This window comes from Oncorhynchus keta, chromosome 2 (assembly GCF_023373465.1).
Source record: "Oncorhynchus keta strain PuntledgeMale-10-30-2019 chromosome 2, Oket_V2, whole genome shotgun sequence".
NCBI classification, from domain to species: Eukaryota; Metazoa; Chordata; class Actinopteri; order Salmoniformes; family Salmonidae; genus Oncorhynchus; species Oncorhynchus keta.
Window position 1 is genome coordinate 59,323,072 of NC_068422.1, and position 27,134 is coordinate 59,350,205.

The 27,134-nt window shown below is 42.8% G+C and overlaps 2 protein-coding genes across 3 annotated transcripts; both read right to left on the reverse strand.

Moving 5' to 3' along the window:
* Window positions 1-501: 501 nt before the first annotated feature.
* LOC118357547 (gamma-butyrobetaine dioxygenase-like) lies at window positions 502-24,080 on the reverse strand. Of its 2 annotated transcripts, XM_035734764.2 has the most exons (9): window positions 24,061-24,080; window positions 23,755-23,838; window positions 22,164-22,603; window positions 19,720-19,834; window positions 11,874-12,072; window positions 4,457-4,562; window positions 4,107-4,303; window positions 2,767-2,933; window positions 502-2,520 (listed from the first exon to the last, which is right to left on the reverse strand). In XM_035734764.2, exons 3-9 carry the CDS (start codon window positions 22,587-22,589, stop codon window positions 2,360-2,362), a joined length of 1,371 nt encoding a protein of 456 aa, XP_035590657.1. In that variant the 5' UTR covers window positions 22,590-22,603; window positions 23,755-23,838; window positions 24,061-24,080; the 3' UTR covers window positions 502-2,359. The 2 variants fall into 2 exon arrangements, with proteins under 2 accessions (XP_035590657.1, XP_035590668.1); XM_035734775.2 differs by lacking the exon at window positions 24,061-24,080 and having other exon boundaries at window positions 22,164-22,589.
* Window positions 24,081-24,739: 659 nt separating this feature from the next.
* LOC118357549 (fin bud initiation factor-like) lies at window positions 24,740-26,775 on the reverse strand. Its single transcript, XM_035734789.2, has one exon. It carries the CDS (start codon window positions 26,274-26,276, stop codon window positions 25,647-25,649), a length of 630 nt encoding a protein of 209 aa, XP_035590682.1. The 5' UTR covers window positions 26,277-26,775; the 3' UTR covers window positions 24,740-25,646.
* Window positions 26,776-27,134: the final 359 nt, after the last annotated feature.

Below are 27,134 nucleotides of genomic sequence, written 5' to 3' on the forward strand. Positions count from 1 at the left end.
TATGTATTTTTAAATACCACATAAATTACTGAAATTCCATTCTAAACATTGACAGAGATGGGCGTTAATCTTACAATATTTCCCCAATGCCAAATCAGTGTCTTGTTCGCACATAATTAAATCTGAGACGTCATTAGGAATCTAAACATGGTACTTTCAAATGGTTAGGCTTACCGACGCATAAAAATGTATGCCTCAACTGCTGGCTTCTGTTCTTCCATGTTTAACCCAACGAGGGAAGGTCAAGTGTTTCCCTAAAAGCTGTCTGGGTTTAAACATTATTTTAGCCTACAGAGAGTGAATAGCTTAATCAATTGATAGTGACAGAATGAAAATACTTCCCAAGCAAAGTCTATGTTATGTCTTCTCGGGCTAAAGAAGGTTGAATCTCAGCCTCAATTTCAAAGAAATTAAACAATGATATTCCCATATGCATGGAGTAATGTCTTTCCCGGGTATTTTCTGTTTCTAGAAACAAGCATAAAGCATCTCGGGCCAAGGCACTGTTAAACATCACTTTAATTTGATTCTTAAGCTTACAAAAGTGTGATTTTTGCCATTTTCTTTAATAAAAGGTAGGTGGGATGGCATCCCCTTTCATACCCCGTCAATTCGAGTCTTGGTTATAACTTAACAGCCTGTCATCGACATGGAGGTTGAATATTTAAAGAGCAGGTGGAGGAACAAGCGACAAATATATGGATATAGCATTCTATTGCCTAATTTCATCTATCAAACAGGTAGACCTACCTCTTTCTTAAATAGGAATAAATAGGTTCCAACACAAAGCCCTCTTGTTAACAAAGTCACATTCAAAGGAAGACTGCTGAAATGAATGCCTACTTTCAGCACCATGAGCTGTCTATTTCTGATTGATTGTGCCGCGGCTGCTGCTTCAAGTTTCAGCAACACAATGTGAATTACTCGAGAAACATATTGTTGCGCTCTCCTTCTCAAACTGAACAGAACATAGGCTAGTCTATGCGCAAGATTGTTTTTTTTTTTACATTTGTAGAAGCCTCCTGAGAACTGTAGCCCAACACAGCACAGCCATTGGTTAGGCAGCACACAAAAACGTTTTTGATCAGCAAGAGCAGGCAGGGGCTCCAGGTTGGAATATCCATTGCGGTGTGTAACGCAGCCAAGTTGTATTTACACCATCATCAGCTATCTTAGAAACATAACTTTGCTCTGTGCTTCTCTGAGCATGCACTTCGTAGGCTATGGATCATTTGATTGAGACGACACTAAAGAGTCTATATGCACACTTGATATTGAGCACCCAGCGGGAGAATCAGAGAAAAGGGGCGGCATCCGGCACACATCAGAATGTAGCCTAGTAACTAACTCATTCTAAACCATTGATCAATATTGAAATTACACGTTACACATGACCCTCCCCCTGGACTAGATAACAAAAAAAATACTAAACCCTCCACTTGACTGAAATTGAAAAAGCAAGACCCTACCCCAATTTCCTCCAGGTAACCATTCTGTACATTTAGATTAATCCCTTAGCAGATGCTTTAATCCAAACTTGCATGTGCATACATTTTACATATGGAGAGTTATTGTAAAGAGAGTTACTAAAAAAAGGATTGATTTCTGGGGCTGATACTAGTGCTATACACTATTTTTTTCTTAAGGTTAGATGGCTGAAACTTAACTATACTACTGGATACAAGAGGTAGAAAATGTCAAAAACTTCATCACCTCCTGTTGTTATGACACCCTTAAGACACTGAGAAGTTGAAGTAGTAAAGTGCTACAACATTTTGACCAGCAGAACACAGGATTAGAAAAATAGCTCAATATGTTCGCTTACACAACCCTAGGAACAAAGGCACTATAGTCTACCAGCTTCATACAGTTAAAGACAGATTCTTCGTAGGTATGCTACTTATAAAGGGGAGTGTTTATCATTTAGGGAAGTGCTCAACCCTTTCCCCCCCCCCCATCTTCTTGCACTTTGCCCACATGTCACTCTGTTCAAAAGACTGGCAGCCATCTTGACCCACACACGAGTAGCGGTAGCCCGCTAGACAATTAGCCTCTGCCTCTTTTGGATGCTCATAAATTCTGTAGATCAGGGCTCTCCAACCCTGTTCCTGGAGAGATAACCTCTGGAGAGATAACCTCTGGAGAGATAACCTACAGGAGGGTTTCACTCCCAGTTGCAACTAAACTGATTCATTCAGCTTCTCAACGAGCTAATTATTAGAATCAGGTGCACTAGATTAGGGTTGGAGTGAAAACCTACAGGACAGTAGCTCTCCGGGAACAGGGTTGGAGAGCCCTGTTGTAGATTGACTAGGTTCTATATATTTGGAGGAGGCTTCGCTCTGGGGGATTGGCGGGTCTAGCTCTCTCCGTGGACAGACTTGAAGAGTATCCGCAGGCGAGACATGACTTCGTCCCAGTCCAGGTAGGCTCCCTCCAGGTGTCTCATCCGGTCTGGGTGGCTCTGAAAGCTCTTCCGCCCATGGAGCAGGCGCCAGTTGTCAAAGGTGACCAGGTCGCCTGCAGGAGGAGGTGGAGGGATATGCCGACTCAGTACTCAACCAATATTATACAGATATTTCAAGATGAAAGTTAAAACGAACAGGCTACCTCTTAAGTGCTAGTATTTCACATAAAAGATAACCAATAGTCATAGACGTCTACCATCTCTGCAATATTTTACAATACAATCCTATTCATATTGCCAACTTTTATCCAGGGAAGCTTCACTTTAACTGCTAATGTTGAAGGGGCACACACACTAACCAGGCTCCATCTTGTAGGTGAGCATGTTTTCTGGTCGCATCATCAGCTGGACGTAGGCCTTGAGGGAGCTGTAGAAGGCCTGGACCTGGTGCAGGGGGAGGTCCAGCACAGAGTCCCTGGTGGCATTATTGTAGTTGATCCGGACCACCCGCCCATCACTGTCAACACTGTTCAGAGAGAGGAGGGGTGCCACTGTTAGTAAGTGTAGGTGTGTGACAACCTTTGGAAAACTATGAAAAAGATTGCATGTTGGACATCTAGATCTTGTTGCATAATAAGACTCAGCAGTTGTCAAGTGTCAGATGTACATATCTGATACAATCGTATAAATACGATCAGTAGCAGTATATATACACAATTCCCACAGTGACCTTGCTCGCTCACTTAAAATCATCTTCTTTACCCATCAGTTGGAGGCTATGTTCCCTCAAAAAATGTTGGGCACCGAGCAACATTCTGTGCAACTTCCGGGGAGCGTTTATGGTGAACACTGAGGCTGTACCCGCTTTAAGTTACAGTTACAGTTTTAACAGTGGCCAAGTAGGCCAAGTAGGCTACTGTGGCTAATTGATCATAAATCAAAAACAATGGAGAAAAATGCATCCCATAACAGCAGCAAATGTGTGATGTACAAAGTAGGTCTACATTCCATGAGACTTTTGAAAAAAAAGGCTTGATATTAAGCTGTTTAGATAGAAAATGTTGTGTGATTTGATGCAAGAATCCACTAAATTCATTATTATTAGCTGACTAGCTTTTCAAAGATGGATAGAAATGCACACATTTTGTGCTCTTGTTGGAAGCACCCACTCCTCCATTGTTGACAAAACATTAGCTATAACTGGACTAATAACTCACTAACTAGCAAAGAATATGAACAAATGTGCACAGGTGGCTACATGTAGCCCTTGGTTTGATCTCAAAACAAACGCATCTACACACAACCACTCACACTGTAAACACAGTCCAGTTCAAAGTGAATGACACAGATCCATATATGGCAATGCGCGGGCTGATATTTATTCTGCGCAGCAGTCCAAGGGGAGCTGCGCGCCTGCGCACAGCTTAGAGTGAACATTGGTTGAAGGTTGTATATTATACATTTATACTGCAGTTTACATTCTGAGCAGCAGATGGCGACACATATCCTTCAAGCTCCTAAATCACATCCATGAGAATGTGACTGTCTGTCTGTATTTTGGTCCATGTGCTACCTGGAGCAGTTCTAGACTGACCTCTGTCAAGTCACATTAATATGTAAGCTGAGTGATGGCTCTTATGTGTGCGAAAAACAAGCCATTGCATCCATGTCTTGTGTATTTTTATGGTGTGGCACTCACTCTATGATGTGGTTCTTGGACTGCACCATGAAGTCGCAGTAGTCGGACCCTGTGTCGGTGAAGTCCACCCGCAGGGAGGTGAGGGTCCTGAAGGCCTCGGGGTCTTCTCTCCTCAGTTGATCTGCCATGTGGAAGCCGTCCACCGCTTCACTCTCCCCGCCCTCACCAGCCTGGCTCAGGCAATGCAGGAACTGCACCTGCAAACAGCCATACAGGATATTAGTACCGTTGCTAACTGCCATCCCATACAGGATACAAACATCTATATGACTCAGGTGTCTGACTGATAGTGAGAAAGGAGAGGATTAATGTAGATTTCATGAACATGATGGTGGATCCTGTCTACTCACTCCAGGTGGGTAGTGCAGTGCTGGATAGTCAGTGTGGAGACTGAGTTTGCCAGAGGTGTAGGCCACGTTGTTAGCCTGGGATTTGTCCTGCACCTGCCATGTGTGCCTGTTAAAAGAATGAGAAAAGTTGAGAAAGGTCCATTATTAATGATTATTAACTCATTATCATCACAAAGCTGTTGAGCACTAATGACCAAGGCATTCTCTTTGGAAACATTAAAAAGGTTTGAGAGCAACAGGACATGGAAAAAGTTAACTCATCATCCTACATTTCTAGTATTTTGTTAAATGGATACTGTTGAAATAGTATGTCAATTGTGACCCGATTCAGGAAACTAGGCGTATGTCGCAAGTCACAACTTCACAGGAGAGCCGTTTGAACGTACATTTTTTTTAAATCAAAATGTGTTTTCAGACAGAAATGCCTTCTCTAACATGTGAGCTTTCATGTCATCTGTAAATACGAAGAAAGTTGTTAAATTAAGAGTCTAGTTGGTTGAGCCAAAGAAAAAGTCAGGAACCTTCCCGCAAGCCATGATTGGCTGAGATAATGAGTGGGCTGGACATGCTGAGAGGTGAGTTTCAGATTGGTCTGTGGTGTAGCATCTTGTGTCTATAAAATTAGCTGCTCGTTATATGCAGATAATCCTTTCTACTGCAGTTTTTTTCTAAAGATATAACGTTAGCCATGGAGAACTGCAAATATGTTGCTACTGCTCACAACGTTGCTGCCCTGAATTTATCAGGGGCTATCGACAAAGGTCAGTGGGAAAACAATCTTCATTTGACTCAATGTAAACTGGAAACCACATATCCCGAGGCTGCATTTATTGTAGCTGGGGATTTTAACAAGGCTAATCTGAAAACACGGCTCCCTAAATTCTATCAGCATATCATTTGCGCAACCAGGGCTGGCAAAACCCTAGACCATTATTATTCCAACTTCCGCGACGCATATAAGGCCCTCCCCCGCCCTCCTTTCGGAAAAGCTGACCACGACTCCATTTTGTTGCCTACAGCCTATAGATAGAAATTAAAACAGGAAGCTCCCGCGCTCAGGTCTGTTCAAAGCTGGTATTACCAATCAGATTCCACGCTTCAAGATTACTTTGATCACGTGGACTGGGATATGTTCCGTATTGCGGGGAACGACAACATCGATGAATACGCTGATTTGGTGAACGGGTTTATTAGCAAGTGCATCAGCAATGTCGTACCCACAGCGTCTATTAAAACATTCCCCAACCAGAAACCGTGGATTGATGGCAGCATTCGCAGGAAACTGAAAGCACGAACCACTGCTTTTAATCAGGGCAAGGTGACCGGAAACAGCAGCACCTCTTCAACCTCAGGAGGCTGAAGAAATTCAGCTCGTCACCAAAAACACTCAAACTTTTACAGATGCACAATTGAGAGCATCCTGTCGAGCTGTATCACTGCCTGATACGGCAACTGCTCCGCCCATAACCATACGGCTCTCCAGAGGGTAGTGAGGTCTGCACAACGCATCACTGGGGGCAAACTAACTGCCCTCCAGGACACCTGCACCACCCAAGCCACTGCCTGTTCACCCCACTGTCATCCAGAAGGCGAGGTCAGTACAGGTGGGACCGAGAGACTGAAAAACAGCTTCTACCTCAAGGCCATCAGACTGTTAAACAGCCATCACTAACATTGAGTGGCTGCTGCCAACATGCTGACTCAACTCCAGCCACTGGAAAAATTGTTATAAATGTATCACTAGCCACTTTAAACAACGCCACTTCATATAATGTTTACATACCCTACATTACTCATCTCCTATGTATATACTGTACTCTATACCAACTACTGCATCTTGCCATCTTGATGTAATGTATCACTAGCCACTTTAAACAATGCCACTTTATACACTGCTTTATACACTGCTCAAAAAAATAAAGGGAACACTAAAATAACACATCCTAGATCTGAATGAATGAAATATTCTTATTAAATACTTTTTTCTTTACATAGTTGAATGTGTGACAAAATCACACACAAATTATCAATGGAAATCAAATTGATCAACCCATGGAGGTCTGGATTTGGAGTCACACTCAAAATTAAAGTGGAAAACACTACAGGCTGATCCAACTTTGATGTAATGTCCTTAAAACAAGTCAAAATGAGGCTCAGTAGTGTGTGTGTGTGGCCTCCACTTGCCTGTATGACCTCCCTGACCTCCCAGTAGTGTGTGTGGCCTCCCTGGGCAAGCTCCTGATGAGGTGGCTGATGGTCTCCCGAGGGATCTCCTCCCAGACGTGGACTAAAGCATCCGCCAACTCCTGGACAGTCTGTGGTGCAACGTGGCGTTGGTGGAGGGAGCGGGACATGATGTCCCAGATGTGCTCAATTGGATTCAGGTCTGGGGAACGGGCGGGCCAGTTCATGGCATCAATGCCTTCCTCTTGTAGGAACTGTTAACACACTCCAGCCACACGAGGTCTAGCATTGTCTTGCATTAGGAGGAACCCAGGGCCAACCGCACCAGCATATGGTCTCACAAGGGGTCTGAGGATCTCATCTCGGTACCTAATGGCAGTCAGGCTACCTCTGGCGAGGGCTGTGCGGCCCCCCCAAAGAAATGCTACCCCACACCATGACTGACCCACCGCCAAACCGGTCATGCTGGAGGATGTTGCAGGCAGCAGAACGTTCTCCACGGCGTCTCCAGACTCTGTAACGTCTGTCACATGTGCTCAGTGTGAACTTGCTTTCATCTGTGAAGAGCACAGGGCGCCAGTGGCGAATTTGCCAATCTTGGTGTTTTCTCTGGCACACGCCAAACGTCCTGCACGGTGTTGGGCTGTAAGCACAACCCCCACCTGTGGACATCGGGCCCTCATACCACCCTCATGGAGTCTGTTTCTGACCGTTTCAGCAGAAACATGCACATTTGTGGCCTGCTGGAGGTCATTTTGCAGGGCTCTGGCAGTGCTCCTCCTGCTCTTCCTTGCACAAAGGCAGACGTAGCGGTTCTGCTGCTGGGTTGTTACCCTCCTACGGCCTCCTCCACGTCTCCTGATGTACTGGCCTGTCTCCTGGTAGCGCCTCCTTGCTCTGGACACTACGCTGACAGACACAGCAAACCTTCTTGCCACAGCTCGCATTGATGTGCCATCCTGGATGAGTTGCACTACCTGAGCCACTTGTGTGGGTTGTAGACGGTTGTAAAGGTTTGACCCGAGTTAAACAATTTAAAGGCAAAGCTACCAAAAACGAATTGAGTGTATGTAAACGTCTGACCCACTGGGAACTTGATGAAAGTTATAAAAGCTGAAATAAATAATTCTCTCTACTATTATTCTGACATTTCACATTCTTAAAATAAAGTGGTGATCTTAACGGACCTAAGACAGGGAATTTTTACTAGGATTAAATATAAGGAATTGTGAAAAACTGAGTTTAAATGTATTTGGCTAAGGTGTATGTCAACCTCCGACTTCAACTGTATGTGATAAGTGCGTGTGTAACAGTATATAAAGTATGTTAATGTACTGGTGTGAAGGCACTTTGGCAGTGGTACTTAAGAAGCTCTTTAAAGTATTTTTACTTTAGTATTTTTTGGTGGTATCTGTACATTACGTTACTATTTATATTTTTGGCAACTTTTACTTCACTACATTCCAAAATAAAATGTACTTTTTACTCCATTCATTGTCTCTGACATCCAAAAGTACTTGCTACATTTTGACAGGAAAATTGTCCAATTCACACACTTATCAAGAGAATATCCCTACTGCATCTGATCTGGCAGACTCACTAAACAGAACTGCTTCGTTTGTAAATTATGTCTGAGTGTTGGAGTGTGCCCCTGGCTATCTGTCAATAATTTAAAAAAACATCTGGTTTAATATAAGGAATTTGAAATGATTTATACTTTTACTCAAGTATGACAATTTAGTACTTTTTCCACCGTTGGATGTGGCTGGGGGTTATAGCATTTATTTTACATCAATTTAGACTAGTGTGTCTGGGTAAGTGTCACCTAATATTTATCAAATATTTTTAGCACCTGGACACTTTCTGTTTACCTGGACTCTTTCCTTATTGTAGACTACTACCACTTTTAGTCTTAATCTTTACTACACTACTCACGGTTTAGCACATGACCTCATGTGAATCCTTAATGAGATGTGTTGGGCTGGCTTAAGAGGGTGTGAACAATACTGAATGGGTGTAGACCAAGTATTCCCAAACGGGCAATGTCGTCATGGGTACGCAAAATACAAATACAAATTTGGATTAAATAAAACTTCTTTTTTTTATTCCATTTATATACATTTGGGTGAGGCTTTTTTCTCGTCTGAGTAGCCCATCTAGTGTTCAGCAAATTTACAACACAATGTTAAATACAGGTAGCGTAGTCAAATAATGAACATCCAATCACATTAACCATTACTCTCTCGCGGGAATTCCACTAACGGATTGTATGTAGCCAAACGTAGCTGTTGCTCAAGTTGGTATCTGTACTAATGGCGCAAATGCCATGACAGGAAGACATAGTGGAGTGGTAAAGCGTGTGCAAGCCATGCACTATGCAATGATATGGGCAGCGACCAAGTAACGCTTTTACAACATGCAGAAGTGCACTGGTTATCAAGGGGCAAGTATTGACTCATTTTTTTTTTTAAATTGAGAGACAAGCTTAAAGTTCTCTTTACTGACCATAATTTTCACTTGTCTGACCACTTGCACGATGACGAGTTTCTCACACGACTGGCCTATCTGGGTGATGTTTTTTCTCGTCTGAATAATCAATCTAGGATTACAGGGACTGTCCGCAACTATATTCAATGTGTGGGACAAAATTGAGGCTGTGATTAAGAAGTTGGAGCTCTTCTCTGTCTGCATTAACAAGGACAACACACAGGTCTTTCCATCATTGTATGATTTTTTTGTGTGCAAATAAACTCAAGCTTATGGACAATGTTAAATGTGATATAGCGAAGCACCTGAGTGAGTTGGGTGCGCAATTACTCAGGTACTTTCCCAAAATGGATGACACAAACAACTGGATTCGTTATCCCTTTCATGCCCTGCCTCCAGTCCACTTACCGATATCTGAACAAGAGAGCCTCATGAAAATTGAATTTAATCAAAGCCACTGCCAGATTTCTGGATTGGGCCGCGCTCAGAGTTTATTGCCTTGGCAAATCGCGCTGTTAAGACACTGATTCCCTTTGCAACCAGGTACCTATGTGAGAGTGGATTCTCGGCCCTCACTAGCATGAAAACAAAATATGGAAAATGATTTAATATATGCCATTTAGCAGACGCTTTTATCCAAAGCGACTTACAGTCATGTGTGCATACATTCTACGTATGGGTGGTCCCGGGAATCGAACCCACTACCCTGGCGTTACAAGCGCCATGCTCTACCAACTGTGCTACAGAAGGATTTAAAACTGAGACTCTCCAATACAACCCAACCTTGCAGAGTTATGTGCATCCTTTCAAGCACACCCTTCTCATTAACCTGTGGTGAGTTATTCACAAGGTTTTATATGTAAGATGGTGAAATAAAGAGCAAAATTATTGATTATTATTATATTATTATTTGTGCATTGGTCCTATAAGAGCTCTTTGTCAGCCGGGTTGTGACAAAAACTCACACTCATTCTTATGTTTAATAAATGTATCATATAGTGTGTGTGTGGCAGGCTTACAATGATGGCAAAAAAACTAAATTTGAGAGTGTGCTAGAAGGGGTACGCAGCTGGAGGTGGATGTTTGAAGGGGTACGGGACTATAAAAAGTTTGGGAACTACTGGTGTAGACAAAGGAGAGCTCTCCAGTAGGTACCAAAACATTCAAAAGGCCCTTTTCTCAAAAGTGAGTGTATCAACTTTCAAAGCAGAATTACTTTCCCATTGTTCCTCAAAGATGATGTGTATGATATACCATTTTGTTGCACTGGGTCTCTACTTTTATCCAATGTAAAAAATAAAAGAAATAAAAAAATGTTGCTTCATAAGACCGAATCCAGGTGATTAATAACAATTATACTAGGTCTCTTCTTTGCTCTTGGCATGGAGTCTCTGTGCTCAAATATATGCAAATATGTGCCCTGGTATTTTGTTGTGTCTCTTGGGTTGTTATTTGTGGAAGACATAAATACTGCAGCTTCTTTTTTTAAATAAACAAAAACTGCAGCTTCTTTAATGACATGTCTCTTGCTTTGGTTCGCAGCTGTTAGCTTCCACCGACCTGAGCTTAACTGCTGGCTGTGGGATGCTTGTTGTTCCAACCTCAGCTTTGATTATTGGCCAACGTGCAATCATTGGAAAACTAACTGGATGATCTACAATTAAGACTATCCTACCAACGGGACATTGAAAACTGTAATATCTTATGTTTCACCGAGACGTGGCTGAACGACGACACGGATAATATAGCGCTGGCTGGCTTCTCTGTGCATCGGCAGAACAGAGCAGCTACGTCTGGTAAGACGAGGGGCGGGGGTGTGTGCCTATTTGTCAATAACTGCTGGTGTGCGATGTCTAATATTAACGAAGTCTCGAGGTATTGCTCGCCTGAGGTAGAATACCTCCTGATAAGCTGTAGACCACACTATCTACTTTCTCATCTATATTATTCGTAGCCATCTATTTACCACCACAAACCGATGCTAGCATTAAGGCTTCACTCAACGAGCTGTATAAGGCCATAAGCAAACAAGAAAATGCTCATCCAGAAGCGGCACTCCTAGTGGCCGGGGACTTTAATACAGGCAACCTTAAATCTGTTTTACCTCATTTCTACCAGCATGTCGCATGTGCAACCAAAGACAAAAAAACAACAACTCTGGACAACCTTTACTCCACACACAGAGACGTATACAAAGCTTTCCCTCGCCCTCCAGTTGGAAAATCTGACCATAATTCTATCCTCCTGATTCCTGCTTACATGCAAAAAGTACCAATGACTCGCTCAATACGGAAGTGGTCAGATGATGCGGATGCTACACTACAGGACTGTTTTGCTAGCACAGACTGGAATATGTTCCGGGATTCATCCAATGGCATTGAGGAGTATACCACCTCAGTCACCGGTCTTACTACACCGGCTCTGACGCTCATCGGATGTGGCAGTGCTTGAAAAATATTACGGATTACAAAAGGAAAGTGTAGCGTTCAGTCTGGTTTTACCAGGCTGCCCATGTTATCCTCAGTATACAAAGGAGCGGATAGCTGAGAGTAGCAATGGTTTCTATAATTAGGATGTTTAGGAAAAATCAGACATGATGGCAAAGTTCAACAAACGCACCCTAGTAAATCTACTGCGATGGAAATATAAAGCTGTGTGGATAATGCAGAGCTTTTAGAAATTATATTACCGTGGTTAGGTTTAAGAGTATATGACACTAATAAGGTCAGAGGGCATGGTTTCTCACCCATAGAACGTCAGTCGGAGGTATCCGATCCTCTGGCTGAGTCGGGCCACCTGACCCTGCTCCACCGGCGCCCCCTTCAGGTAGACAATGCCCACGCGGCGTAGAGCCAGCAGCCAGGCCAGGGCGGCCTTGTCGTCGTGGAGAACCTCCTCGAAGTTGGCCGTGGGGATCCGCAGCTCTGAGTCCCAGTATGTACGCTCTGATAGAGCCAAGGAGATAGATGCACTTCATTAAAGTATTGTATCATCCTGTATGGTCTGTATCATACCGTCCTGTATCGTATCAGTTTGTCAAAGTTCCCAGGTTTTTCAGAAATTCCAGATGGAGGCTCCCCAGAATCAGAAGGGAATACGCTGGGAGGGAATCCTTCAACTGAAAATCCTTGAAGAAGGATTTCTGAAAAACCTGGTAAAGTTCCGGAATTTTGCAACGTCAGAATTGTGCAATGCATAGAGAGTGCAACTTTAACTAGAGATACAAATTTCAGCCATTTTCTACCAATATTGACAACTGACAGTTTCTGCTCTGTGCAGTGATTGAACTGCCTGGGGTGCAGGTCGGGGACAGAATAGAATGTCCTGGTTTGATTGCCTTGGTTTCAGGACAGCTCAGGTTGTCATAACCATATGAACAGACACCACAGCCTGTCAATGAACAATGGACTCTAACGACAATATGTGTAATGCTCCCGGCCACAGTCTGTACTGCCTGTATGTAATGTGTCTGTGTGTCCATGAAACGTTTCCTCCAAGGGATAGGAGGGAGGGAGGCCAGCTCGCTATGGTTGAATACTCTGTGAGGAGGAAAGGGGGAGAAAGGGGTGAGAAGAGTGCATGTCTTGACTGACAGCAGTGGAAAAAGCCTCCCACTGCTTCGCTTTGCACCAAGCTGGCTCCAGCCCTTTTTCCATAGAGTGTCTCTCCAGTGGCATGAGCTCAGTTAGTGTGTGTGGCTGTGTTAGTGTGTTAGTGTTAGGGGGGGGGGGGTACAACAAACCTCTTCAGTAGCAATTCATCAGGATTAAGTGGGGGAAAAATCCAAGTCAGATGTCAGAAAGCTCGACTTTGCAGCTTTGCTGTGAGTACAGCTATGGTAACACATGGAGTCTCTACGTGTCTAGGGGATTTGCAGGAATATGCTGCAGCTTGATTGTCACTCTGGGGGATGATCCTGACCCTTTTCACCTGCAACAGTGAGTCGTCGAGATACATTGATTTCTTTCACTGATACTGACAACCCACAGCAGGTTTTTACCTCTCCTTTCACGCCGTCATCTCCCAAACAACTCTCTGTCAAAAAGTCAAGAACCCCCCCAATCCAAACTCTGTAAATGAAGAGGGTTGAAATATTTTTGGAAGGGAAATAAGATCTTCATTAAAGGCTGGCTATTCGTGAGGGTCACCGACAAAAAGAGAAGGTTGAAGTATGAGGAACTTCTAGAATAAAGGCTAGTTCCTTCCAATGTTACAAGTAGTTCCATGAAATCAGACTAGCCCATAGGCACCATTTGACCAGCCGGTATGTATCTGCACACAAAGGGGGACATAAAGTTCTTGGCTAGGAGGCAGAACGGTGCTTCAGGGACAGAGCCCTGAGGTCCTGGATATCACACATGACAGAGTAAGCCATAACAGCAGAGGTAAAATCATCGTATCGAATTAGGAGTTTTGGCTGAACTGGCCTTCCCCCTGTAAATTTACATTTTCTTGTCTGGTAAACTTGTTCGGCTAACATCACTGATTGACTCCAGATCAGTATGTATTAACTACCTTCACTGTTATGTTTTAAACCGAGTACCATTATGTTTTGAACAAACCGATTTCAATCCTTGAGGGCCAAGACAAATGTAGAGGGAGAGTAAAGGAGAGAGGAAAAAATAGGAAGGGAGAGACACATGGAGAGTGGAAAGGAGCATAGAGAGAGTCCGAGCAGAGAGTGCTCTAAACCCGGGTAGGCCCTTTAGTGGGTGATGGATGGGATAAGAGAGCGGCTGGCTGGGCAGTGGGCCCGGGTCGGAAGGGTTCAGATGGTGCAGGGCCCAGAACGTTCTGCTTGGTTATTGGTGTGTAATGCTCGACACTCAAATTCTCACCAAGCGCAAAAATCGCTGCTCTGATTTCCTGGAACGTGTAACGTTAGTCCACCAAGCCAATCAGCGATTAGTCTCTGACTCTTGCATAGTTTCCAGCCATGTTTAACAGAGATACAATGTCAGGTTGTGTGTGTTTGCTTGAGAGAGAGCTAGTGCCTAGTACCTATGTGTCGAAGAACGCAGGAGTTTTAAATGTGACACTGTTATGCTTGTGTATGTACATGTTATCTGTCTGTTTGATGGGAGTGTGTATTTGTAATTCCTTTCCTCCCTTCCGTTGTTCTGCTGTGGCTTTCCCAGACGAGGAACTCCTTCTCTCTCGTTGTGGAGTTCCCCAAAAAGCTGCTCTGTGTGTAAGCGTGGTCTTTCACAATTCAATTACACTAGATCAACTTCCTCACACGGTCAACTGTGGAGTTCAGTTCTTTTCGACTGGAGGTATTTAGACGCCATATTGTATGTGGTAAAGGCCTTCACAAACATGGTGGCATTCATCAGTGCTTTCACTGCAAAGGGGGCTGATGCCAGTGAGTGTGCCCACTACAATTAGCAGGACAAGCCTGCAGCTGTACGGAAATTTTAGATGAATGGAATTGGATGTTATAATCAGCCAGAGAAATGTTACCTAGTTGAATACGGAGGTTTCCCGCAAAATAACTACAATCCTGTATCCAATCATGTGAGAAGTGAAGTCGCATAAACACACAGCCACACACACACACACACACACACACACACACACACACACACACACACACACACACACACACACACACACACACACACACACACACACACACACACACACACACACACACACACACACACACACACACACACACACACACACACGCAGGTTGCTACATTGTAGCTGTTGAAGTCCCATTTACAAAGAGCCTTTGTCTTAAACGGACGTGGCACAGCTAGTCCTTCTCTGGAGAACGCTTCCCACCCTCCATCCAATACAACAAACTAACCTTTCTCTGTTTAATGGAGAAACCTGCACAACAGAACCACCTCTGCCTTCTCAGCTTTAATAAGGAGTCTTGTGACCAATTCCAAACCGACCCCCTAATCCCTACCTCGACCCCATAGTGCTTTTTATAGATCTGGAAGACTTGGATAGGAGTCAGAAATAATAGCTTTCCCCTCTTGTTATAGCGCGACCTAACCCTCAGATGGACTGGATGGAATTTCCCCAGGTTGCTTACACCTATTCAATCCATTCAGATCTTTAATATCCTTATCACTCTCCTGAGCAGTAAAGCTGAACTGAGCTGTGCTGTGCTGGCCTGGTTACACATCCCCCGAAACATACCATACGCATCCAAGTGTGTGTGTCTGTGTTTGTGTATGTCTGTGCGTGTGTGGCGCTGTGTGCGTGTGCGTGCGCATGTGCTCAGCGGGAGAGATTCATCTTCTTAATCGATAAATCAGTGTGTGTACATGGAAATTGTGAGGTTTGGGGGAAATATGTGTGTTTTTCCATTGATGCACCGGTACAGCTATGTTTTTAGGAGCCTTGTTTTTTTCCCCAAACTGATGTGTTCTCACGTATCGGCCACAAGAGCCCGTAGGTTCAGAGGGAGTCTAAATTCATGCCAGATGAGTCAAGGAAGACATATCAGCTGCTGTTTGGATGAGCGGGAACCAATCAAGTCCCATTAGGACTAACTGAGCTGATGAGAGTACTTTAGACAGCAAACCTAGTGAATGCAATATCTATGCCGTTAAGTAACTTTTTTACATGTTATATTCATACTTGTGTTCATCTATAAGCCAAGCTAGTTATCAATTAGGTCTTCATTAAAAAGTGAGAAAGAATTCTATCCTATTTTATTACGATTTACAAACATGGCTTGCTTGCTAAAACTCCATCAGAACAGAATGTTCCATTCCTTGGTGGCCAAACAGGGACAGTCTTAAATATCTATCTCATTATACCACTAACAACTGGCCCAGAGTCAGATTAGGCCTGTTTATCTCATGACAGAATGCTTTAAACTGATGCATGGCGAGTTGATCCAAAATCTGCACCGCAGGGAAGAGAGTGACTCAGTAGGCACTATGGTAGTGACCAAGCAGACCGTGAGTAAAGGTGTTGACACATTTCAAATCAAATCTTATGCCACATGCGCCGAATACAACCTTACAGTGAAATGCTTACTTACAAGCCTTTAACCAACAATCCAGTTAAGAAAAATAAGTGTTAAGTAAAAAATAGATAAATAAAAGTAAAAAAAATATTAAAGAGCAGCAGTAAAATAACAATAGAGTGGCTACATACAGGAGGTACCAGTATCCATGTGCGAGGGCACCAGTTAGTCGAGGTAATTGAGGTAATATGTACATGGGTAGAGTTAAAGTGGCTATGCATAGATAATAAACAGAGAGAAGCAGCAGCGTAAAAGAGGGGGGAATGCAAATAGTCTGGGTAGCCATTTGATTAGCTGTTCAGGAGTCTTATGGCTTGGGGTTAGAAGCTGTTAACTATTTTGGACCTAGACTTGGCGATCCGGTAGCGGAGAGAACAGTCTATGACTATGGTGGCTGGAGTCTGACAATTTTTGCGGGCCTTCCACTGACACCGCCTGCTATAGAGGTCCTGGATGGCAGGAAGCTTGGCCCCAGTGATGTCCTGGGCCGTACTCACTACCCTCTGTAGCAGTCGGTAGAGAAGAGTCCAGAGGAAGATGTTGTGAGAAAAGACTGTGGCCTCTTGGATAAGCCAGCCAACACTGCTTCGTCACCTCACGGTAGGTAAAAGGCTCAAAGTACGCTAGCCAGAAAGTGAGAAAACACCACGTCATTCCCCGAGGATAATCCTCATCCTCCTCAAGCATTCAAAGAGAGCTTAAGGACACGGTAGTGCCAGTTTACAGGCTTGATTACTGTTCACAGGATGCGGTGAGTTGGAACAGTTGATAAACATACAGAAGATAATGACTACTACATTTAGAATAAAAGGTGCTATCTAGAACCGAAAAGGTTAATTCGGCTGTCCCCGTAGGAAAACCCTTTGAAGAACCATTTTTGGTTCCAGGTCGAACCCTTTCCCCAGAGGTTTATACATGGAATCCAAAAGGGTTCTGCGTGGAACCAAAAAAGGGTTTTCCTACGGGAACAGCCAAAGAACCCTTTTTCTAAGGGTGTACTGATAATGTTAATAATGTAGGCCTAGAAAGACCATGCCTAATAATAACGGGAATAATAACCACACTACTGTTGGAATATAACGAGTGCTATCCGATATTTCCCATGGAGGGGTGATTGAAACAGATCCACATCCACCAGGACAAGGGTTTTAATGACTATAGTACCATTCCTAGATTGCCTTCTTATTCCAAAGGTATAACAACTCACGGTTGCTAAGGTCCTCGGTAAGCTTCACAGGAAGTGTAAACACTAACAAATATCATGATGACAAACACTCCTTGTAGATTCCAATCTCCCTGTGCACAAAACAAGTGTTTGAGTGTTTGCTTGTATACTATACACACTATGGCTTCAAGCTCTAGCCTAGACGATTTAAGTGAGGTCAGAACCAGAGCTGGGTTTAAAAATAATACTTGAAATAATTTAAATATAAGTGCAAACCCCACTCACCTGGCACTCGAGGCAGGCTCGACAATGCCAAATAGCTTAATATTTAAATCCAAGACTGGTCGGAACAAGGTCCCCTCAGTTGCATGGGCTGGATAAACAACAGGGCAAATTGGTTCAACGAGTTGAGTTTGGCTTAAAAACGGTGTCTCTAAACATCCACTTCCATTCAGCTTCCCTTTAATTAGTATTCCATATGGCAGAGGCGGGGGGGGGTCTCAAGGTCTCAAGTTATTAAGCCATTTCACATACGGCCACTGCATACCTCAGTGATGTAGTCTGGTCTACATGTGTGAAAGCGACATCCTCTGGGCTAGAGATTGACAGGCTGCACACTTTCACAGCAGCAGCAGCGTCTGGGGAACCCCATATAATTAGAAATGATTGGAGGCATGTGGTCCATTTCCATGCTGTGTAAATAAATGAAATATAAATGTTTTTAGTTTTTTTAAGTAAATGCTTAGGGGGAAACTCCTAATTCCTACAAACACCAAAAGGCAAAAAACAAGTGAGGGGTGATTCAGTCTGAGTAACAACCCCACAGCTCATATTATCATATTAACCTCGGCATCTCCCGCGTGTGCTACACTTTGACAATCTTACCGGTCTTCTGGGGGAAAAGGAAAACATACAGATATTCCAAACTAGGTCTGTCTGTGAGTGAAATAGAGAGTGAAATAGAGAGTGAAATAGAGAGAGAGAGAGAGAGAGAGAGAGAGGGAGAGAGAGAAAAAGAGAGAGCGGGGCCTATAGGGAGCTAGGTAGGGATGTGAACAAAACTTGAGTAACAAAACTTCCAGATGTGAACATTGTTTCACCATCCATCCATCTAAAAGCGTAAACTTTTCCAGGGTTTTTGGCAGGAGGAATTTCAGACCAGACCTCAGGAGGATATAATTAAACCCAGAGACAAGGGGGCTGGTGCGCGCGTGTGTGTGTGTGTGTGTGAGAGACAGAGCCAGACAGAACATGAGCTAAACTCTGTCTGGTAGGAGCACTCCTGGTGCTGAGCTAGCAACAGTTGAAGAACAAATACCCTGCACTTACAAAGTGTGTGTGTGTGTGGGGGGGCCTCTTACACAGGTACTAAAGGAGAGAAGGAAGGGGGAGTGGGAAGGTTGCTATACACACATTGTATTTAAATCACTCTAGAGTGGAAACAAAGCAGGAGCCACTGAAACCTGTGGATCCTTCAGGACCACGTGTGGAAACACCATCTAGTCTCTCCTCAGTTGAAGTGCAGCTCCAGCCTTCATTTCACCTTCATTACTGCCTTGCCCACTGCTCTTTCCACGACATACAGTAGACTGACCAGGTGAATGTGATGATCCATTATTGATGTCACTTGTTAAATCCACTTCAATCAATGAAGGGGAGGAGACGGGTTAAAGAAGGATTTTTAATTACGACACGGCGTGTGGTGCATGAAATGTATTCTAGGATGTTACACATATTCAGGTTTAACAGTCTGTGCTCAACACTTAGCTAACCAACTGGCCATTTAGATCACTTGTAACAAGCAAATACTGATATACAGTAAATACGCTTATTGGTATCAATAATGTTTTTCTCAAGTACTTGTGGCCTGTAGCACAAGTTCTTTTAAAGAACTGAAAATTCAGTTAGTGTGGCACAAAGAAAAACGTCAATCAAAAAGTAACATTGGAATTTGCACAACAGGGATGCTTGGTTTAAGTACTGTATGAGGGCACAGAATCTTACTTTTTTTCAGATAAATTCTTCAGGGACATTTTCAAGAACAAAAAGCATTTATCTCATGGGTCTTCAGAGCACTGTAGCAGTTCAGCTACTGTTAAACTAGACAAAAATAGAATGGACACTGTCAGCATGGGTGAATTGGCATTGTGTGTTGTGTGTGTGTGTGTGTGTGTGTGTGTGTGTGTGTGTGTGTGTGTGTGTGTGTGTGTGTGTGTGTGTGTGTGTACTGTAGCAGTGAATTTCAATAAACAGAGACACATGCTTAACACAAACTAGGAGCTATGAAACTATGTAGGCCCTACCAGTTTGGGATTGGATCAAATTCAATAATTATGTATTTTTAAATGATTTATCCTGATTTATTCCAGAATATCTACTTTCAGCGACAGTGGGGAAATTGCCATATAGCAGTTTTTGGCATAATCGTCTTACCGTTTAGGAAGAGCTCCTCTTGTAGAGCTTGTCTGGCAGCAGGAGAGAAGCACCGTTTCCTCAGCCATTCTGGGTCAAACTCGCTGGTGTGCTGGTCCGGCCACACTATGGACACCTGAGGACAACCACAGAGGTTGGTTAAGGGTTTGCGTGAGAATCCCAAACCTTTCCCAAAGGAAGCTCACACTAGTGTAGCACATGGGGATGTGTGAAACTTGCTCCTCAGCCGGAAGTGTCCCCACTTGCACCTCTCTCAAATGATGTGCACAAATTGGTTTACATCCCTATTAGTGAGCATTTCTCCTTTGCCAAGATAATCCGTCCACTTGACAGGTGTGGCATTGAAGCTGACTAAACAGCATGATCATTACACAGGTGCACCTTGGGGACAATAAAAGGCCACTCTAAAATGTGCAGCTTTGTCAGAGAATATAATGTTAATTTCTCGATCATACCTCACTCCAATGTCGTTTTAGAGAATTTGGCAGTACGTCCAACCGGCCTCACAACCGCAAACCACATGTGGCGCTGTGTGGGCGAGAGGTTTACTGATGTCGTCTTTGTGAACCCGAGTGCCCCATGGTAGCAGTGGGGTTATAGTATGGGCAGGCATAAGCTACAGACAACACGATTGCATTTTATCAATGGCAATTTGAATGCACAGAGATACAGTGACGCGATTCTGAGGCCCATTGTCGTGCCATTTATCCGCTGCCATTAACTCATGTTTCAGAATGATAATGCATGGCCCGATGCCACAAGGATCTGTACACAATTCCTGGAAGTTGAAAATGTCCCAGTTCTTCCATGGCCTGCATACTTACCAGACATGTCACCCATTGAACATGTTTGAGATGCTCTGGATCACGCGTACGACAGCGTGTGCCGCCAATATCCAGCATCTTTGTACAGCCATTGAAGAGGAGTGGGACAACACTCCACAATCAACAGCCTGATCAACTCTATGAGAAGGAGATGTGTCACGCTGCATGAGACAAATGGTGGTCACATCAGATACTGACTGGTTTTCCTATCCATGCGCTTACCTTTTTTTTAAGGTATCTGTGACCAACAGAATCATATCTACAGTACCAGTCGATTTTGGACACACATTCTCATTCCAGGGTTTTCTTTATTTTCTACATAGTAGAATAATAGTGACTACATCAAAACTATGAAATAACACACATGGAATCATGTAGTAACCAAAAAAATCAAATCAAAATATATTTTATCCTGTTGAAAAACAAATGATAGTCCCACTAAGCACAAACCAGATGGGATGACATATCGCTGCATAATGCTGTGGTAGCCATGCTGGTTAAGTGCGCCTTGAATTCTAAATAAAAATCACTGACAGTGTCAACAGCAACGCACCCCCACACCATCACACCTCCATGCTTCACGTGGGAACCTCACATGCGGAGGTCATCCGTTCACCTACTCTGCGTCTCACAAAGACAAATTTGAACTCATCAGACCAACGGGCAGATTTCCACCGGTCTAATGTCCATGGCTCGTGTTTCTTGGCCCTTGGCAAGTCTCTTCTTCTTATTGGTTTCCTTTAGTAGTGGTTTATTTGCAGCAATTAGACCATGAAGGCCTGATTCACGCAGTCTCCTCTGAACAGTTGATGTATCTGTTACTTGAACTCTGTGAAGCATTTATTTGGGCTGCAATTTCTGAGGCTGGTAACTCGAATTAACTTATCCTCTGCAGCAGAGGCAACTCTGGGTCTTCCTTTCCTGTGGGGGTCCTGATGAAAGCCAGTTTCATCATAGCGCTTTATGATTTTTGAGAATGCACTTGAAGAAACTTTCAAAGTTCTTGAACTTTTCCGGATTGACAGACCTTCATGTCTTAAAGTAATGATGGACTGTTATTTCTCTTTGCTTATTTGAGCTATTCTTGCCATAATATGGACTTGGTCTTTTACCAAATAGGGCTATCTTCTGTATACCACCACTACTTCGTCACAACACAACAGATTGGCTCAAAAGCATTACGGAAAGAAATTCCACAAATGTACAGGTGTGCCTTGTTAAAAGTTAAGTTAATTTAAATGGATTCCATGAAGCTGGTTGAGAGAATGCCAAGAGTGTGCAAAGCTGTCATAAAGGCAAAGGGTGGCTACTTTGAAGAATCTCAAATATAAAATATATTTTGTATAACACTTTGTTGGTTACTACATGATTCCTTATGTGTTATTTCATAGTTTGTGTTAGGGTTTGGTCAGGGTAGGCCGTCATTGCCTAGTTAAATAAAAAATAAAAAATCTGAACTGTAAATCTTTGAAATTGTTGTGTTTATATTTTTGTTCAGTATAAATTAACTTAAGTGGAGTAGGATGAGTGCCATTAGATTGACATGGATATAAGGTCTGTTTTACATTTCACTCCTTATGGTTAAATTGAGGAAAGATAAGTTCATCCAAGATATGTTACCTTGTTGTTGTCAGTGACCTGCACCCGGTCGACCCCAGTGTGGATGTCCAGCTGGGAGAGCAGCAAGCTGCGAGCCTGGGCTGACTGCAGGGTACACAGTGGGCATTGACAGTTGTCCCTAAGCCATGTGTATGGGTACAGGCTCTGTCCGCTGCCCTCCCACTCAACCTCCAGCAGCCTTTCCTGCTCCAGGGCCCGGACCTGCCTCACCCCAGGGCTGTCCCCCAGGGCGATGGAAGGGAGCGGGGAGGGTGCCTGGGTCCCGTGCCTACGGAGCTGCCTCCAGGTCAGGTGAAGAGAAGGAGATGAGGAGATGGCAGCTGCCCAACCAGGCCTACCCCCAGCCCTCAAGGTATGGCAGGCCAAGACGGATCTTCGCTTGAGCATGGTCGGCAGGGTACATCGTGCTATAGTGGTCGTCCACATCTTCGAACCGGGACCTCCGGATGAGAGCAGAAGGGTTATTGGAAAGGACAGTACACACTGGGATCCAAGTCATCATAAATATTCCAACGGTTAATAAGAGTACAGGTCAAGACACATGTAGGCATATATTACTTGTTGTTTTTTTAAAGTTATTTTTGAATTATTGTTTTAAATGTATTGTATTATCTAGGCATATTTCACCATAAATGGAATTGAGATGTTTTTAAAAAAGTTCAATTTAAAATAGGCTAGTTTGAGGCAAAAGGTGTAATAATACTAAATGCACCGTGCTACCACACTGATGAGGAGAACAGGACCTTACAATTTTTTGTATCCAAAATTGCTTTAATTTGCTATTTACAAGAGCGGCAACATTGGCTTGTCCCTAGACACCACAGCCAAAGTCAAAAACCCGGACCATTTCTACAATGTATCTTCTTAAATGTGATTTTAAACATTACCCTAACCTTAAAACACAATGCTAACAAACAAAAAAAACGTGCTTTTTACGATATAGACCATTTTTGACGTTGTGGCTGTGCTATCTAGTGGAAACCACAACATTGCGCGATACAATTGTTGTTGTAGTTGTTATAATACTGTTCTGTGATACTTTGCATGTTTCCGCTTTGGAAACTAGGTGAAAGGTCAATACATGGGCAAGCGTCCCGGAAGCAGCTCGCACCACAGACTTATATATATATAATATATCGCCTTATTTTTTGTTATTCCGTACTTTGAGAAACCTTACAAACTATATATATATATTTTAAACAATTTGTACTTAGAGTCTGAACTACTAGGCTAGGTTTACTGTAGCTATCTGCCCAGGCTAGCTCTCGTTCTACTACTAGCTAACGTTACCTTAGCCAGCTACTATTACCGTTTAATTTAGCCTCCAATGACAAAATAATTTACATTGGACGCTCGCTCGCTGATATTAATTGAATGTTTTACGAAAATCCAGTGTTTTTAGCGAACTAGCTAGCATATATCCCATACATTTACGTGGAGACAGCGAGCTAACGTTACTGTATAACTTATTTAACGTTACCTTGCTTTCACTACGCAGCCAGACATTCCAGTGACAACACATGCTATATTTACCAGCAACATTAAAATATGTAGTATCTAAAATAAAAAAAAGTATGAAAAATGGATGTACCTGTATTATTTTGGTAGGCTTCTAAACTTTTGAATGTTCTTTGTCAACGAAGCGTCTATCAAAATTGCAGTGCCGACTGTCAAACTAGGGGAAAGGTTAGCACGTGGGTGAATGACATAACCACTGTCGTGGAGGCATCAGAGATTTTGAGTCAGTGAACTTAGCTGACATGACATCAACAGACCAGGGTTATCGTGTCCCAATATCAATGTTGGGAATTTAGGAAGTCGATCACAATTACAATAGCTATTAATCATTCTCCCACTCGGTTTGCATATTACAGAATATGGCAGAGCAATCTCTTACCTCAGCTCTTCAGTTGTGTCAGTTTGGACTTGCCCAGTGTAGTTGGTCAGTAACCGGTTGAATTAAACTAGCCTGTGGTCTGGAATTGGGTGCAACACCTGCTTAAAATTATATTCACACTACTCAGAACCCTGTTAGTGGAGAGTGACAGTATTCTAATTATTTCCTTAATACTGTCTGTTACTTACCCGGTATTGACTTAGAAAATACTTTAAACAATAATAGCTACATTGTAATATAATACTAATTATCTTCCGATACAATTTGTTGCCAGGTAGTTTACATTTGTGTTTAATTATTTTATGAAAGTGCTAGATGATTAACTGTTACCACACGAGTAGTGTAATTCTGCAAGAGAACATACTTTAGTCCGCTGAGCAAAAGCCTAGGCATTTGATCTGGGAGCTAACACAAGTCTTCGGGTATCATTTCCAGCAATTCTAGGCTATTCCTCCCTCTTGCCTGGCTCTCCTCCTAGCAAATGCACACAGGCTACTTCCTCATGGGAAAACAGTGGTGTGTGTGTGTGTAATAACACACTTATTGGTGGGCATGTCGGGGCACTTTGAAGTATGTCCTTAGAATCTTTGTAAAGTTGCTAACTACCGTTTGTCCTAGAAAGCTGTGCAAATCACTGGTTTCACCAGTTGTAGTTCAGTCTGGTGTCCAAACCCCTGAGTAGAATGTCAAACACAAAATCTTTATTAAAAAAACAGAACACACAAAACCTGTTAGGAATGTTGCCACAGACAGTGTTTGAAGTCCATGAGTGCTGCCTGCAGTCTTAAGTGTTAATCATACTTGTTGCCACACATACATATATCATTTCGAAAAGAAAAACAATAGATATTGCAGATATTGAAACATATTAGCCTAAACAAAAATGAGTACAATTAAGCTCTTCTGTCACATAGATAGTGACATGCACAGCATTTATTCCCATAACATGCTCTGAACATTTCCCCAAACTATATTGCATCCACAAAAAGGCAAAGGGATATACACATAATAAGTCACAACCTTATACGTTTAAACAAGGCAAGCATTGTTCCAATTATTATATAATACTCTTGTTAATTGGCCTTACTGTAAAAAGAAAAATGCAAATTGTTATACATTGTAAACATTTCAATAATTTCCAGCCAAATTCACTCAAGCTGCCAAGTGGATTTCTGTAGGTAGGCCATGTCACATACTCTATAAATAACACCTGTTGCGACTGTTAGACAACGTCATCGCGATGAATGAATAGTCAGTCATCTTTGAAATCCCCCGTCAGAGCAAGGCATCGACAATTATCGATTGCCAAGGCATTTTAACGTAACGCCATATTGCAAATGCCCAAGTAATGTTGCCACAAGTAAACCATAGGCCAACACAAAATGAACTGACAACATTGTCAATGAATTACATTTCACCCGACATGCGAAACCCCCCTATGCCTATTGTATTTTTAGAATAAATAACACTGGTATCATTTCTGTCTGCATGTTTTATCTCTCCGTTAATATAAATATGCAATGAAATACAGGATTTCACCAATATTATTTTCATCAGACTACTTTTATAACTCGGTTTAAACTAATTTACCCAAGTTTAACCTTCATGTATTCATTTTTCAATCGGCTCAATCTGGTCCCGTGACTTCGAATTATGAGAGAGAGAAGCTCGTGTTTATCCTTCAGCCCCACCGATATGTACAGTGTTTCTTTTAGTACGTCTCTTGTGTGGACAACCATGTTCAGAAAGTCGTCGTTTATACGGTGCTCCTCTTTCAGCTCGTTCTCCTGACTCTGTTTGAATTTCACCTCCAGTTCTAACAGAGACTTTTCGGAGTTTGTAAAAGCCTCGCCAATCTGAGTCGTCTCCCTTCTCAAATATTTTCCATAGCTGTCCTCTCCGTCCAAATCAAAAGAAATGCTTTTCCCGATCCCCTCTAGCACCCTGGCAGAGTCTTCGATGTGTCTCTTGATGATCGTGAAATCATCTCTGATTACCGAATCGTGGTCCTCGTCAAGACCGCATTTTCGGTCGTCCGTCATCTTAAAAAGCATTTGACATTTTTCCGGATCATCGTTATTCTCATAGTCGCCGTCTGGCACAAAGTAGTGATGGAACGTGCCGTTAGACATCTCGGGATACAGAGGTCCGTTAAAAAAAGCACCGCTAAACGGTAATGAAAACATCCCGATAGCGAGTAAGTGTATAAAAGCCATTCTACCCACTTATTGGCAATGCGTGAGCAATAGAATATACTTTCCTTTAGAGCGCATAAAATATGATTTAATTCGCTCACCAATCAAACATTTCTAAACTTGCAATGCATGTGGTATCCATGAGCTAAAATACAGAAAGTAACTAGGTGTCCAGACAGGCTTTGTGATATTTGTCAATCTTCTTTCAGGTCGCTCCTCGTTTGGCCTATGCAGCAAGTATTGCCAACTATTTTTCAAGGAAAGTAGCAGTTGGTTCAGCCACAGACAGTCACGTGAAGTTTGAAATACGTTCCCTTAACTTTACACATAGAAACCCCAAAGATTTCACGCAGGAGTAGCCTACCAAACGCATCAAACAGAGAAATGTTAAAGTGCCTGACCGTAGCTTTGTGACTCAATTTCAAGATCAACATCTGGATTGCTCAAGCACCGCGTTTGGTTTTGACTAATGATAGCCTACCCTCTCTCAAATCTCAAATTACATCCATGCTCCGTCACTTAAAAGGAAGCGCAGTTTCAATTGACTGCAGGCCCGGTCCTGGCCGATATGCAGCCTAGACAAGACCAAACAAATGCTGCCCTCCTATCCCCACAAAGTAGAATACAGTCTCGGCCCACAATGTACTTTAATGAATGACTTTCCATCTGGTAGCCTACTTTTGTAAAACAGGCACGTTACATTAGCTTTATAGTCCTGATACCTGACAGACTGGAGACTAATTATACTGAACAAAAATTAAATGCAACATGCAACAATTTCAAAGATTTTACTGAGTTAGTGCATGGAAGGAAATCAGTAATTTGAAATAAATTCATTAGGCCCTAATCGATGGATTTCACGACTAGGCAGGGGTGCTG